The following is a 15,021-nucleotide window of genomic DNA, read 5'->3' on the forward strand; positions in this document are numbered from 1 at the left end:
GGGAGCCTTTTCAGATGCAATTGCTTCCTTTCTGAGTATCACGTTGAAGATTTCTTACTCTAAATTCCTTTTCCAGGACTGTTAACCAGTTATAAAAGTAAACTAGCATTCTGAGGCTCAGCCAGGAGTATTTCCGCAGAAAACCAAAATTATTCCACAGGTTTTTTTAGGAGACATTTCGGCTGCTTGATTTCAAACCATTTTATTTTGGAAACCAAAGGACAGGTGGCAAGCGATGAACATCTCGGTGACAGTGGAAAAGATTGGCCTGCTTTGCAAAGGTCAACCCATCAAATTTCATATAAATTTGATAGAAAAATAAATAAATTGCATTTCTAACAGGCAAGCTGATCCTGCACACAATTTCTTAGCAAGTGAAGAGTTTGGAGAGTCCTTCTCTAAATGTTAACTTACACATCGGATGAGGCTGTTCTCTGTTCTTATTTTTCTTATGCTCCATAAAAGTAGCTGCAGCTATTTTGCCTCTGCGGACAAGCTTGCTTCTTAAGTCTGGAGCATTCTTGCCCTTTGCAAAACTAAGTCCTTCATTTTATTAAAGGATCTGTTCCCTTCAAAAGAAAAATCAGATTTTGCCAAGTCCCCTTGCAAGAGATTAAAATCAAAGAAACTCTTAATGTGGTTAAGGCGTGCAGCAAAAGACAATGATTATAATTCAAAATAACTTTGCTGTACCCACTCTGCATCTTATGCCATTGCTAAATTCACACTGCACAGCAATAGCCTATAGTAAAAACACAATCCCAGTTCCCCAAGCTGTTGTAAAAATTGTCATTCTGGGTTAGTTTACTATTCTACTGATGTAGCATAATTCAGAATTCCCTGCAGGCAAACAGTGTAATCTGGAAAGAAGGAAAGGAGGCTAAAACTTAAGAATCAATTGCTTTTTGTAAAAGTGCCTTCATTATACCAAATAACATACTGAACCAAAAACATTGGAAGCAAACCTTGCTTTTGGCAACATCCCATAATCTCTGCAGTAGATCCCTCTCTGGCACAATCAGAAAATGGACTAGTTTCTTAAAATTTAAGAAGTTTGGGGGCCCACTGTGATTATGCCACATGCCAAGAAATTTCCATAAGGGATGGACCCCATCAGCTTTCAATAATAATCTTCAGCACCATGAGCAAGTACCTTTAATAACTATTTCAGAAATTGTAAAATTAGAGGCAGCTGTGCTCAACTATTAAAAAATAGGTTGGGAAGGTGGAAATTGGCATCACCCAATTATAAATGGCCTTCTTGATCAGAGCAGACAACTGTCAAATTGGTGCAAAGAATCAGGGCCATTTGTAAGGTTGCAGCATAGAAGATTTATTCAAACCTATGCCCAAGAATCCAGTCAACTGAAGTTCAACACTAAATTGGAACCAGATAAGGGTCAAAGGACTTCAGGAGGGGTTGGACTTGAAGCACTTGTGGAAACACAACGATCCTAAACTGATGGCATGGTTAACTCTGCCTCCCAGTTATGCCTGCTTTTCTCCCACATTAGAAGAGCAGAGGAACGGAATAAAATCCAAGATTTTTGTTGGAGATTGTGAGTCTAGTCCCATCTTGGGCACAATTGGGTGGGTTGGCTGATTTGAGGTTGTGGTAGCACTGAGTTGAAGAGGGAACTCATTAGCTTTCATTTGTCAACAAAATTGCTTGGATTTATTCCATTCCTCTGGTCTTCTAATGTAGGAGAAAAACAGGCAGGGCTGGGGAGGTGGATTGAAGCACGTCATCAGTTTAGAATTGTTGCGTTCCCACAAGCTCACCAAGTCAAATCCCTCCTGAAGTCTTTGACCCTTATCTGGCACCAATTTAGTGTTGAACTTTAGTGGACCAGATTCTTGGATATAAGCTTGAATAAATCTTCTACACTGCAACCTTGCAAATGGCCCTGATTCTTTGTGCCAATATGGCAGTTGTCTGCTTTGGTCAAGAAAGCCATGTGTAATCATCCTGACCTTTATTATCATCATTACCATAATTATTATTATTAATGGACATAGGGAAGGCTTTGGGAAATTATTGGCTGACTGGGGCAGCTTTTAATTTATTCTATGGGTTATTTTTTTTAAAAAAAATCTGCATTTCCCCAACATTAACTAGAGGTTCACCATTGCTTTCTCTTCCATCCACTGTTGACCTGCTAATGATTCTTCTACTAGAGAGGTTATGTTGCCGTTCATCTAATTGCAATAATAAGTTAAGTTCAAGTAATTAATGAAGAGATGAGGTCAAATGAGTATGCCAAGCTATAAATTTCTGTCTAACGGTGCAGAAGTGGCAACGCTATTATACTCTCTCCTTCAGACAATAAAAACGAACTTCCTTCACATCCTCTGGAGGAAAACAGAGGATTAAACATTTAAACATTAAACAGAGAGGGCTCTTGCAAAGAGCTCTCATAACTTATTTTAATTTTGCTAACATTTTTAAAACGGTTATAATTATAATACTTCTTTCCAGTGAAAACTTCACTGTTCCACAATAAAAGCATGTCCAATGCTCTCTTCGTTTATCCCCTCAGACATCTAAGTACAATCCAGCAAGGCTGACTTCCTTGAAGGCACAGGGAGAAGACCCACAGTTTCTATTCTTCTGAAGTATAAAAAAATTAGACTTGTTTTTGAGTAGATACTTTCAGGAATTTACTATTTCTCTTCTTCAACCTCTGTCCCTAAATAAAGTTGTAACCATTACTCTCCCACTGAAAATGGATGAAAAAAAATCCTCCAGGTTTATCCAATTATGTCTGTCTGTCTGTCTATCTATCTATCTATCTATCTATCTATCTATCTATCTATCTATCTATCTATCTATCTATCACAAAAGGACATTTTTAGGATGACTTAAAGGTATATTGAAAACAACGTATTTCTACCATTATCAGAAACTGCAATGTTGAATAAATTTAAGGCAAGTGGACAGGCTTACGAGCAAATAGAAAGATCTACAAAATGAGAAAACTGCAGGCAGATAACAGATGGGGTGATTGATGGGACCCCATCCAACAAAATGAATGTTTTCACTGGGACCCCCCTCTGCTAGCTCTAAAGATGGTGAGGTCTGGCAAGGGTTTCTATCACAGCTTCAACATTCAGCTCCTCAGTTGTTGGCGTCAACTGGCATCAGAAAGCTTGGCTGCAGTTCTGCTACAATCTATGTCATCTTCTTTCAGCAAAATCCTTTATTTCCACAGCAACAGCCCATAAGGAGAGCAAAGCCAATTGTCTTCTTTGAAAATTCAGAAAAGGACAAACTGTCCAAGCCCCCCCCCCCTCTCTCTCTCCCATGTCCCTTCCATGTTGCTGCTGGTATTTACATGCACATTTTCCTGTTTACAATCAGGAACACAATCAGAACATTTTCTATTAGCTGTAGTACATCGTACAACATGTTGGTTTGCTTTACACCAGAGCTGTCCAAGCTTGGCAACTTTAAGACCTCAGGACTTCAATTCCCAGAATTCCCCATGTATTCTCACAAGCTTAACAAATTACTACATCAGTTTTTAACCCAAACTATAAGCAATAACATCTAGATCCTAATTTACTAACAGCTAGAAAAAGGCCTTCAACTACTTACTCCGTAGCTGATGTAGGCTAGCTGCTGGTATCCAAACTCACTTTCTAGATAGAGTCATTTACAATTAGAGGCTCCATTCAACCCTATCTGAATGTGCCACATTAGTCTTAAGTATGAAACAGACCATTCCAGTTATTTCTAAGAGTTCTGAACACTTAGAAAAACATTTCCAAGGGAGCCTTTTCACACTCAAAGCAACTGTTCTGACCTAGGAACAGCCTGTTTTGAATTCAAAATGAAGTGTTTCCCATTCAGAGCAGTTTAATTCAAAACATTTTACGCCCTCCTCGTTAGCATCGAGATGATAAATGCAAATTTAGAAATGTCATTTTCAAAGTAATTGAAGCAAGAGCGGCTTTTCCTGAAGTGGGCCAAAAGCATTTCTTATACTTGCTGTGTTAAGTTCCTTTTCCGTCTGAGAAATGACGGTGACACAATTTCAACATCAACTCGGACCTAAGTATTCGTAATTGCTGAAGGGGTTCTCCCTTGTTTCTGCAATTCGCTGTTCACAAGATGACAAGGAAGCCTTTTCATAATCAATGATGGTGACTCCGTGGCTCCTCAGTATTTAACAACCTCCCACACTCTGTTGGAGACCATAGTTTACACAACGTAATCAGATAAAAGGTACTGCTGTGTCCACATCCTAAATGGGTCTTTTCCTTTACTGATGCAAGACAAATTACTTTTCTTATTAAGTAATAAAAATCCTAACGCAGAACTGCATTCCCTCTTCTCCCGAAATGAAATCTGAAGAAGCTATTAAATAGGCAGATGTACTTCTTCCATTTCAAATGGGGGGAAATTCCAATAATTACAAAATGGCATAGATACTGAAAGTTTAGAAACAATGCTGTTAAAAAACTTAGCAAAACCGACACACCAATACGTTCTTGAGCTGCGTGCGGAGTATACCGGTAGTCGCGTAGAACACTTCTCCTTTTAGATATAGCAAGGCCGGTTGAACATAATTTTGATTTAATGGGATGGTCCATTAATAGAATATATGGAATATTCGCAGACATGGAGCTAATTTGAGGGTCCCTATTTGGGATAATGGGAATGTAATGGAGCTTTACACAAGCTAAGCTTTCCAATTAATTTCAGAATTGGGATGGCGTATGAAATGCCAAATAGTTGTACAGCTTGGTCCAAATAAGTGTTGACGTACTCACCCAGCATACTATTCCTTTTTGGGATAATAAATACGGTAGTATACAAAACACAGAAAAAAACATAACAAAGGGACAAGAAAAGGAAATACAACTAACACTAAGAAGAGTCACATGGTTGAGTTGGGAGGCTACAGAAATTTGAATGAATGGATGAATGATGAATGAATGAATGAACGAACAAAGTCCGTTCACTATACCTCTCCATAGCTTTCTACTGTTGAGATAATTCTTGCTTCCATCACTTCACTGTCACTGTTCTGTTGGCCTCTGTTTATTTCTGTTTGTTTCATCTCTTGACTATTTAGTTGGGCTACATTTAACTGGCCTCTTTTAATAGCGATTTTTTTTTTTACTATCTGAACCACAGCTCTCTTTTCCAGATGCAATGATGGAAGAATTTTGTGGGAATCTTCTAAGCTCTACAATGCTTAGAAACATCTTGACACTGAGAGCAAACCTATAAGAAGACAGTTAATCTGTCCTAGAGATAGACATGACCCACGTGCAATTGTCCAGCTTAAGAAAGCTGATCAGTCAAGTTGTTGGATGGAGCACCCTTTAAAGCCAGGGTGGAGCATGAGCCATAAGGGAAATGCCTTCTCCTAACCTTCCCCTGAAAGGCAAAACATCCTATCAGTGCAAAGGGTTCCTTCCAATTTCGAATTTGCTCTCCTTCTGGGTAAGGGGAAAGGCTGGAGACATAGACCATTTAAGCGATAGAGTCAATATTTTGAAATGGGGGGTGATGACATCATGGATTGACATACACAGACTAAAAGCTTGCAATACGATCAAGACATTCTTTAAGGGGCATCATTTCAGGACCCTGGACAGAGTCAGGAATAAAAGACTTGGATCAAGGAGCAAAGAGATGATCAGACATTATTAGCTTAGCAATTATCAGCTGGGCACATTGTGTTCATCACATAGTAGGCAAAAGCTTGCTTTTTTGTGTGCAGGATGGAGTTAAATCTCTCTCTACTTGTTCAGGAAGAGAAGGATCAGAGGACAATGTTTCTCAGTTTGGGTCCATCCCTTTGGAACAAGCTACCATGGCGATCCAGATGTTGCTTTTTTTATGGCACCTAGGCGGGCTGTAAAACAGAGAAATTTTGTTGACACTTAAATCTAGAAAGTTGCTGGGATTTGGGGCTGGCTTGTTTTTCATGGTTTTAATTGTTGGTTTTATGGTTCGATATAGTGGCATCCATAGGGAACCACAATGTTGTCCAAATGCTGATGTGTGCTTGGTGGCATCATCTCATCCATACAGCATTTCTGTAGCTGCATTCTCACCTCTGATGCAAATATGCCAATTGAAGTAATTGTGCAATGTTGTGTTGGCATTTTGCATCCTACTCTTGGTTCACCGAGATTGATTTTGATTGATTGATTGATAATATGCTATGGTGTTGACTGTTAGCAAAGTCATACATTTTCTCCAGGGGGATTGTCTCCAACCTGGTCCTTCACATTATATCCATTACCACTATAATCGAATCCATCCACTTGATGTTGGTCATTCTTTTCTTCTGTTTCCTTTCTCAGCACTACAGATTTCTCAAGAGACGGGGTCACCATGGATACCCATAATTTTATATGAAGATATTATAAAAACCCCTGGAGCCCACATGGAGTTGAAAGCACATGAATATAATAATTAATATACATTCTTTGATTTGGGACTCTTCACCTCTCCAATTGACAAGAATCCCTCTGATACTATCTCTTCTCCACCATCTCTTTTTTCATGGGAATGATGCACTATAAATTCTTAAAAGGGGGGGGGAGTCTGCTACCAAACCACCTTCCACTTAGGAATCCACTATGCAAATTTCTCTGCAACTGAAAACATTCATTCTAGCCCCTGCGCTTACATAAAATTCAAACCAACACAAGGCAAGGACACTTGAACCATGCACAGCTGAGGCATAAACATTATGAGCAGGGATGTAATTCTGTTGCATTAACTGCTTAATGGTGATCATAACCATCTCACGACATCTGGATATGCTGATCCTGTTGTTTTAGGAGCGAAAGGAAGCTTTATATTTCAACCCCAGTCATCCACAGCCATCTATCACATACCATCCATCCTCTAGGATTCTCGTCAGTTTTCCCAGGCCTCCTTAATCACAGCTGACTCGTTACTAAATGCTCCATTTACATGCATATAAAAATATCTTTGGGATTCATGATGCCTCCATACCTATTTCAGAATTGCAAACACCAGCAATTTAGTTTTCTGTTTTTGTCCAGACCCAATTGTTTCCTTCGTTTTATGCAAATTGCCCTTCTTTTGGCAGCAATGGGAAATAGCTTTTTCTCTTAGAAAGAAGAGAGAAAATAGATGTCACAGAGATGTGTGGAACTCTGCACAGAAACGGGATTGTTCAAGAGGCTGAAAAGGTAGGTTGGAGAACAGGTCAGATTCTGCTGTGATGGTTACAAAGAGGAGAGGAGAGGAGAGGGGAGGGGAGGGGAGGGGAGGGGAGGAGAGGGGAGGAGAGGAGAGAAAGGTGGTTGGACTTGGTAAGAGGGGCGATGGGGAGACCACTGGAACATCTGAAGGACCAGGTTAGGGACAGATCTTCATGGAGAAACAATGAGTGGTTGCTAAGAGTCAACAGTGACTTGATGGCACATCACCCACCAATTAGGGCTTTACATCGGTAGTCCTTGACTTACAAAAGTTTGTTTAGTGACTATTTGAAGGTACAAAAGCACTGAAAAAAGTGACTTAGGACCATTTCCCCACTTGCAACCGTTGCGGCATCCCCATGGTCACGAGATCAAAATTCAGACGCTTGACAACTGACTCCTATTTATGACAATTCCAGTATCCCGGGGTCACATGATCCCCTTTTGCGTCCTTCTGACAAGCAAAGTCAATGAGGAAGCTGGATTCACTTAACAACCTTGTGACTAACTTAACAACTTCAATTATTCACTTAACAACCGTGGCAAGGAAAGTCGTAAAATGGGGCCAAACTCACTGAACAAAACCACAGAAACTTTGGGCTCAACTGTGGCCGTAACCCTCTAGTTAGTCATCGATGAAGATCATGAGAAGGGATCCTGGCTCTCCTGACTAATTTCTGGATCTCCCCTTGGAATCTGAGACGAAAAGGCTGGACCTTACATTTTTCAGTCTGGATTAATTCACTTCTTCACGTTAGTTGGGTAGCTGAAATATTCCACTAGTCAGCGACTGAAGCTGCTTTTATTCTGTTTGAATAATATGATTACCTTAATGGCTTGGTGGCTGCTTTTCAAAATCTTTCCAAAAAACCCCCCACCCCCACCCCAATGCTTTATTTTTTAAAATAAAGCTTGGTCCAAAGCCTTGATTTTTCACTCCACCCTTAATTGCGTGATGGCAGCTTTCAGTACTTAGCCAGAGGGAGAAATAAGCAACGCAGGTTATAAAGGCTGGAGTGGCGTTGGTCCATTTCTACAAGGGTTTTGTGGGTGGCTAATTAGGAAAGTTAACCCTAAAATCGAAGCAATGGTTGGGGATCCTGAGGGCAGATATTTAGCCTCACCCCAAAATTTGGGGCTTTGGATTCTGTCTGCTAGGGGAGAATTTGCAGAGTATTTGACCGCGGATCTCTTTTTTATTTATCTACATAAGAATTTTACTAAGGGTATCATAAGATAAAATACAGATGAATATGAAGAGAGGAAAATAGAAGGGGGGAGAAGGTGTAGATAAAAAGGAAAGGAAAAATGTATAACTTTCCAAGTTTTCTCTGCACAATAAAGTATTCAATTTTTTAACCTCAAGTTCGTACTTTACCAATTTAACAAATACTCACCATTTCTGTAACAACAAATTATACTAATCTTAACGGCTGGTCTCTTAACTGCTCTAGTATCTATTTTCACGTTGTCCTTGACTTACAATCATAACGGAGCCCCAGATTTATGGTGTTAAGTGAGGCAGTGCTTGTGAGTTTTGCCCCATTTTACGACCTTCCTTGCCCCAGCTGTTAAGTGAATCACTGCAGCTGTTAAGCCAGTAACACGGTCGTTAATTGAATCTGGTTCCCCCATTGACTTTGCATGTCAGAAGGTCACAAAATGGGGTCACGTGACCCCAGGGACGCTGCAACCGTCATAAGTACGAGTCAGTTGCCAAGCGTCTGAATTTTGATCAAAGCACGTATTCTCCAATTTTTTTTTTTTTCAAGTCATTGGCACCACTTCAGAGCAGGGCGAGAGTTTGCCGCAGAACCGAACGATGGAAATTTTTCAAGGCATTTGAAATCCTACAAGGCCTTTTCTTTGACTCCTGACTAGGAAGTGGAGCATGTCTATAAAACGCTTTTTGATTATTATGTCACCACCACCCCCTTCCTCCCCCCCAAAAAATAAAAGAACAAAGTAAGATATCTGGAACTTCTCTCCTAAACACTCAAAAGCTTTCTATTTTATTTTCTTCACACAAAACACCTAGGAGCAAATTCTAAACAGGAGAAAAGTAGAAAGTGAAGTTCCTACCAAGCTGCCTTCAAAAGGCAAACAATTAAAAACCCAAGACCGGCTGGATTAAAATCTCTAAGGATGAGTGAAGGTAACAGAACCGGTTGGGGTTTAAGAAGCAGGTTGCCAGTCTTTCAGCTCTTACTTCTGAATGAGATTCCAAAGGCTGGCTTAGCAGCCCTGGGATCTGCTTCTGCGGATTTAATTCTTTTCATTTTAATTTTTTTTTAAAAATCTGATTTCTCTTTCATTCTTTTTAAAAGGGGCATTGTTTGCATCTGCAAAGATCTTTGCAACGATCTGCAAAGATGACCGGTAAATTCATTCTGCTGAAACCAAAAAGATCAACTTGCATTTGTTTCCTGACCTGGTCTACCTCGAAGGGGTGTGTAGAGATCCATAGCCACAAAAGTCTCCTTGGACTTGAGAAACAGAGAAGGAAGCTCAGATTTTCTCCACCCCAATTCACTGGGGTATAAGAGAGAACCAGTTTAGTGTAATGGTTAAGACATCAAGCTAGAAACCAGGTGGTTGTGAGTTCTAGTCTTGCCTTGAGCAGAAATCAGGATGACCTTGGTCCAGTCCCTCTCTCTCAGCCCCAGGAAGGAGGCAATGGCCAAGCACATTGGAAAAATCTTGCCAAGGAAAGTGCAGGGACTTATCTAAGCAGTTGGACATGATTCAATGGAAATAAAACAAATAAGAGGGAAGGGAATGAGGAAGGAAGGAAGGAAGGAAGGAAGGAAGGAAGGAAGGAAGGAAGGAAGGAAGGAAGGAAGGAAGGAAGGAAAAACCCAATCAGGCTAACTGTACCTGCGCCAATGACATAGAATTCCAGTCAGTCCAGTCAGGGTTTGTTTGCCAACTTCAAAGAGCTGACATGACCAAATTCAAAAGCTGTAATTGGCAACATCCAATGGCGTGCTAAATAAAGGGATAACAGCTGGCTCTGCCCATCTACTGCCACCACTGCACCACATTGCAAGTCACCCCAAAGCTGATTGGACCTCTAGGCATCGTAGCTCAGCTCTGCTCTCAACCAGCTGTCAAGATGCCTAAAAATTTAACAGTTCGCTCTCGCATTTAACAATAGACTCTTGCAAACCAGACCCAGTATATATCGGCAATATTTGATTAGGACCCACCAAATTGGCATAGAGAAGGATATAGGTCTGATGAGTTCTAGGTCTGATAAGTCTAATCTTGACTATTGCCAATTCTCTTAGCCCCAAGCGGAGAAATTGGATGTTTGTAACGCTGCCCTTCTGGGTAGAGGAAGACAAGGCACTACACAAACAATGAAAGCTTACCACATCCATAATTTGTCGGAGACTAAGGCTGAAAGAGACGGTGAGCGGCTGAGAATCATTAGCCACCGGCCTTTCCAAGGGATTGTAATTCTTCAACAGCTCTCGGTAAAGTTTTCGCTGGTACTCCCCTTGCAGGCTCACTGGAAGAGAAGAAAGGGAAATCATCAAAGGGGTCAAAAGTCAGGATTGGCTGGAGCATCTCCTCAAATTGGCATCCCTCAACCAATTATTCTCAACTTTGGCAACATTAAGAGAGGTGGACTTCAATTCCCAGAATACCCCAGCCAGCACAGATGCGGTTCAACTTTGCAAACTGTGCAAACCTTTCAATTTGGAGAGAAGCAACCTAGAACTAAGGAGAAACAATTAACCAGTGGAACAACCTGCCTCCAGAAGTTGTGAGTGCTCCAACACTGGAGATTGCTAAGAAGAGATTGGGCAGCCATTTGTTTGGGGTGGTATATGGTCTGCTGCTTCAGCAAGGGACTGGACTAGAAGACCTCCAAAGTCCCTTCCAATTCTGTTATTTTATTAATTAATCAACGGCTTGCCTCCAGAAGTTGTGGGTGCTCCATCACTGGAGGTTTTCAAGAAGAGATTGGGCAGCCATTTGTGTGGAATGATATTGGGTCTCCTGCCTGAGCAGGGGGTTGGACTAGAAGACCTCCAAGGTCCCTTCCAACACTGTTGTTCTATTATTCATTGTCTAGCCAGCATCTTTAGCAAGGAGATATATTTTTCTCCCTCAGCAGGTGCCAAACCTCCTTCCTGGAGATCAGTCTATAAATCATGCAAGGATGTATCTAACCTTCCCTTACTGTCTTTAAAGTAAGCACTCCGTTAAGCAAGGGGAAATAAGGGATAAATCTAGCCACGTCCAACTGTTTCTCCAGATTTTCACATTGTATGCAAAGTTTCTCAGCAGTTTGAAGGCACAGAGAGAGCCTTATTTCTCTTCCCTGGGGAAGAAGAGATAAGACATATGGCAGAACAAGAGAAACATCTGCAGGCGTGAACTGTTTTGGAAACCTGCTTTCCGCTCTTATTTCACATGTACAGTTTAGGGATAAATGCGCCAGCAGTCTTATTGGACGGGTTCACAGGTTACAGCTTCAGACCTGCAGCTGGAGACAGATGTTGAGGCTTCTCTGCAAAGGAGATTCTCTTTGATGGGTGGGCCCAATGAGATGAGACAGGGAGAGAAAAAGAAACTTGCTAATGCAATGTTTCTCAACCTTGATCTGTGAACTTTTAACTCCCAGAATTCCCCAGCCAGCTTTGCTTGGCTGGGTGAGGAATTCTGGGAGTTGAAGTCCATGCATGTTAAAGTCGACAAGGTCAAGGAACACTGTGTGTGTGTGTGTGTGTGTTTATGGGGAGGTGTCTTTTTTAAAAATAAATAAATAGACTTGCTCAGCACATAACTCTCTGCACAATGAACCAGCCATTCTTCTCTCAGATTTTATCTCTTCCTTTATTTCTCCTGGTCTATACCATCTGCAGTATTTATTCTCCATCTTCTTCCTAGGCAACTTTAAAACTCGTATTGAACCAACGCCAGGTACTGAATAAACCTCTGTTGAGTGAGTTTTCCTGTCATGCTAAACCATCATGGTTTGCCCACCACCCTGCCTACATTCAACAGTTACTTTAAAGTATGAAATGGGTAAGGCCCGTCCAATTCAAAACATTATTGGCCAGTATACAAGGTTAAAAAAATAATAATACAGGTATGCCTTCACTTACAATAGTTCATTTAGTGACCGTTCAAAGTCACAACAGCTCTGAAAAAAGCGACTTGGGACTGTTTTTCATACTTACAACTATTGCGGTATCCCATGATCCCATGATCAAAATTCAGATTCTTGACAACTGACTCATATTTATGATGGTCGCAGCATCATGTGACCCCCTTTTGCGAACTTCTGACAAGCAAAGTCAGTGGGGAACCACCGTGTCACTAACTGAACAACTGAGAACTGATGAAAAATGGGGCAAAATTCACTGAACAAATGTCTCACTTAGCAACATAAATCTGAGGCTCCATTGTGGTCGTAAGTCGGGACTATCATTAAAACAACAGCAACAATTGCCCAACGATAAAGTGATCCAGTTGACTTGGCAGCGTGCTACGTTGAAGCCAAACAAGCTACACTGCAGCTAAAAGCAATCATTTAAAAGCCATTTAAGGAGCTGAGAAATGCAGAGGGTTGTTTGAATCACTGCAAACACACTTCTTTCCCATCCTAAATGGGAAGCTTTTTGTACATTCGAGTCAAAGAGAGTGAGAAACTGGGGAGAAACCAACCAACACATCTCTCTCTCTATCTATTTATCTACTATCTATCTATCTATCTATCTATCTATCTATCTATCTATCTATCTCTATCATCTCTCTCTACTATTTATTTTATATATATAAGAGAGAGAGAGAGAGAGAAGTTATATAGACAGAAATTGTATATATATATATATATATAAATACAGAGGTACTAAAAACAGCTGCCACAATGGAGCCAGATTAGCAGAAATTAAAAAAGAACACACAGTACTTTTCTCATCATAAAAACTTACTGGAAACTCTTTGCAAATCATGTCTGAAAATTGGCTGGATGGGATACTTTTTTAAAAAAAAGCAATTCCTTTATTCTTTCTAATTAACTTAAGAGCCATAAGCCCAACGGTGGTGTGTTTTTTGGGTTTTTTTTGCAAGAGAAGCCTTAGAAGCGACTTAGGTAAGCGTGCATAAAACCACAGCAGCTGGACTCCTGCTAACCGGTTCCCCACCACTCCGCCCACCCCAGCTTTGCCTGGGAGTGAATTAAATTTAAGAATTTGGGGAGGAAACGGGTTTAGCAAACCTTCCAACAAAGCCAGAGGGACTTGCCAAGTTTCACAGCACAATTACCTACCTCTTTCCCCCAGGAATTAGACCCACATTTTCCAGGTATGGTTACTTCCCCACTATTTTTAAACGGGAATGTCTGAGCATGTGGGTGCGAAAATATTAGGAAAACAACACTTTGAAAGTTTGGAAGCTAGGCATGTTTTCTTGAGATTATGCACACAGAAACTTCAAAAGCTAATCAACTCCAAGTTGAATTCAGTTTTCTGGATTCTGTACCCCTCTCGGCAGATCTCTGGAGTGTATTCTGGAGTGTCTGTGTAAAACTGCTTGTTGAATCAACTGCAAGTCGCTGGATTCACACAACTTCAAGCAAGGTTGGCAAACCCCAGTGGCTGTGCAGCAGGCTAAGCTGAGAACCAACCAACCAACCACATGATGGCAACGTTCCAACTCCATTGGAGGGTCCCCCAATGCTCGGGAGGGGGGTTTGTGGGAAGGAAAGCCCTGCCGGAGAAAGTCGATTGACACAAAACAAGAAAACACTTCGGTTCTTTCTCTGTCTCTTGTGAGTTCCTCCTCCTTTCTTATCACCATGCCAATTTTAGGAGGTCGGTCCTCACGAAGGGCTGGGCTACCCGCCTCCCTGGGAATCCTACCTGAATAATGCACTTTGAGGTCCGCCTGAAGACCCTCCCTCCAAACGCTCAAGTCCTTAAACCGCCCCTTACAAAGATCAGGAAGGGGAAATGGGGCATTCTTGACATGGTCAGAAGCTCTCTTTCCCCCTGCTCTGCCTCCTTCCTAGCCCTTCCCGTGTGTGGGGGGGGGGAAGCAAGGCTGCGATCGCAGAGTCCCGACGAGCGAGCTCCCGAAGCCCACCACTCACCGCGCACGAGTCCTCCGGCCAGGATCAGCACCACGGACAGCTCCCGGAGCCCCATCGCGCTGCTTGCTTGCCTGCTTTGCCAGGCGGGCCGGCGAGGCGCAAGGCCGGCGGGAGCGCCCGGGATCCCGCGCAACCGGGAAATACCACCCCCGTGGGGTGAAGGGTCCTCTTCTTCCGCCGCCGCCGCCGCCGCCGCCGCCTCCTCCACGGAGCCTGCCGGAGCCAGACGTCGCCTGGCTCGCCTCTCTGCCTGGCTCCCTCCCTCGTCCGTCCGTCCGCCCACCTGCCCGCCGCTCGCTCGCTCGCCTCCTCCGCCGCCGCCGCTGCTCGGCTGGGCTTCGCTCTGCCGTTCCCACGTGACGGGCTTCCCTCCTTCCCAGCGTCAGGAGCCAAGCGGCAGCCGTTGCTACTGCTGCTGCTGCTACTGCTGCTGCCAGCGACTGCAGCTCTCGGAAGGAGCCGGCTTTATGTATAACGGCGGGACCCCCTCCTATTCCTCCTCCTCGCCTTTCTCCTCCTTCTTCTTCCTCGCCCTCCTCCTCCTCCTCCTCCTTCTCCTCTTCCCCTCCTCCTCCTCGCCCTCCTCGCCCTTCTCCTCCTCCTCTTCCTCGCCCTCCTCCTCTTCCTCCTCCTCCTCCTCCACCACCACCTCCTCCCCCTCTTCCTCTTCCTCCTTCTCCCCGCCCTCCTGGCTCAACGGCAGGCCCAGCTTCGCT

The 15,021-nt window shown here is 42.6% G+C and overlaps 1 protein-coding gene across 1 annotated transcript in view; it reads right to left on the reverse strand.

The window, feature by feature from the left end:
* Positions 1–14,806, reverse strand: part of CHRFAM7A (CHRNA7 (exons 5-10) and FAM7A (exons A-E) fusion) — a 41,026-nt gene extending 26,220 nt beyond the window's left edge. The window contains exons 1-2 of the mRNA XM_039339903.1: positions 14,306–14,806; positions 10,572–10,711 (exon numbers count right to left, since the gene is read on the reverse strand). Coding sequence (XP_039195837.1) covers positions 10,572–10,711; positions 14,306–14,360 — 195 coding nt within the window. The 5' untranslated portion in view covers positions 14,361–14,806. The remainder of the gene's footprint in view (positions 1–10,571; positions 10,712–14,305) is intronic.
* Positions 14,807–15,021: the final 215 nt, after the last annotated feature.

Source organism: Crotalus tigris, unplaced genomic scaffold (genome assembly GCF_016545835.1).
Source record: "Crotalus tigris isolate CLP2741 ecotype Arizona unplaced genomic scaffold, ASM1654583v1 scf7180000017741.1442986301:2390832, whole genome shotgun sequence".
In the NCBI taxonomy this organism is placed as follows: domain Eukaryota; kingdom Metazoa; phylum Chordata; class Lepidosauria; order Squamata; family Viperidae; genus Crotalus; species Crotalus tigris.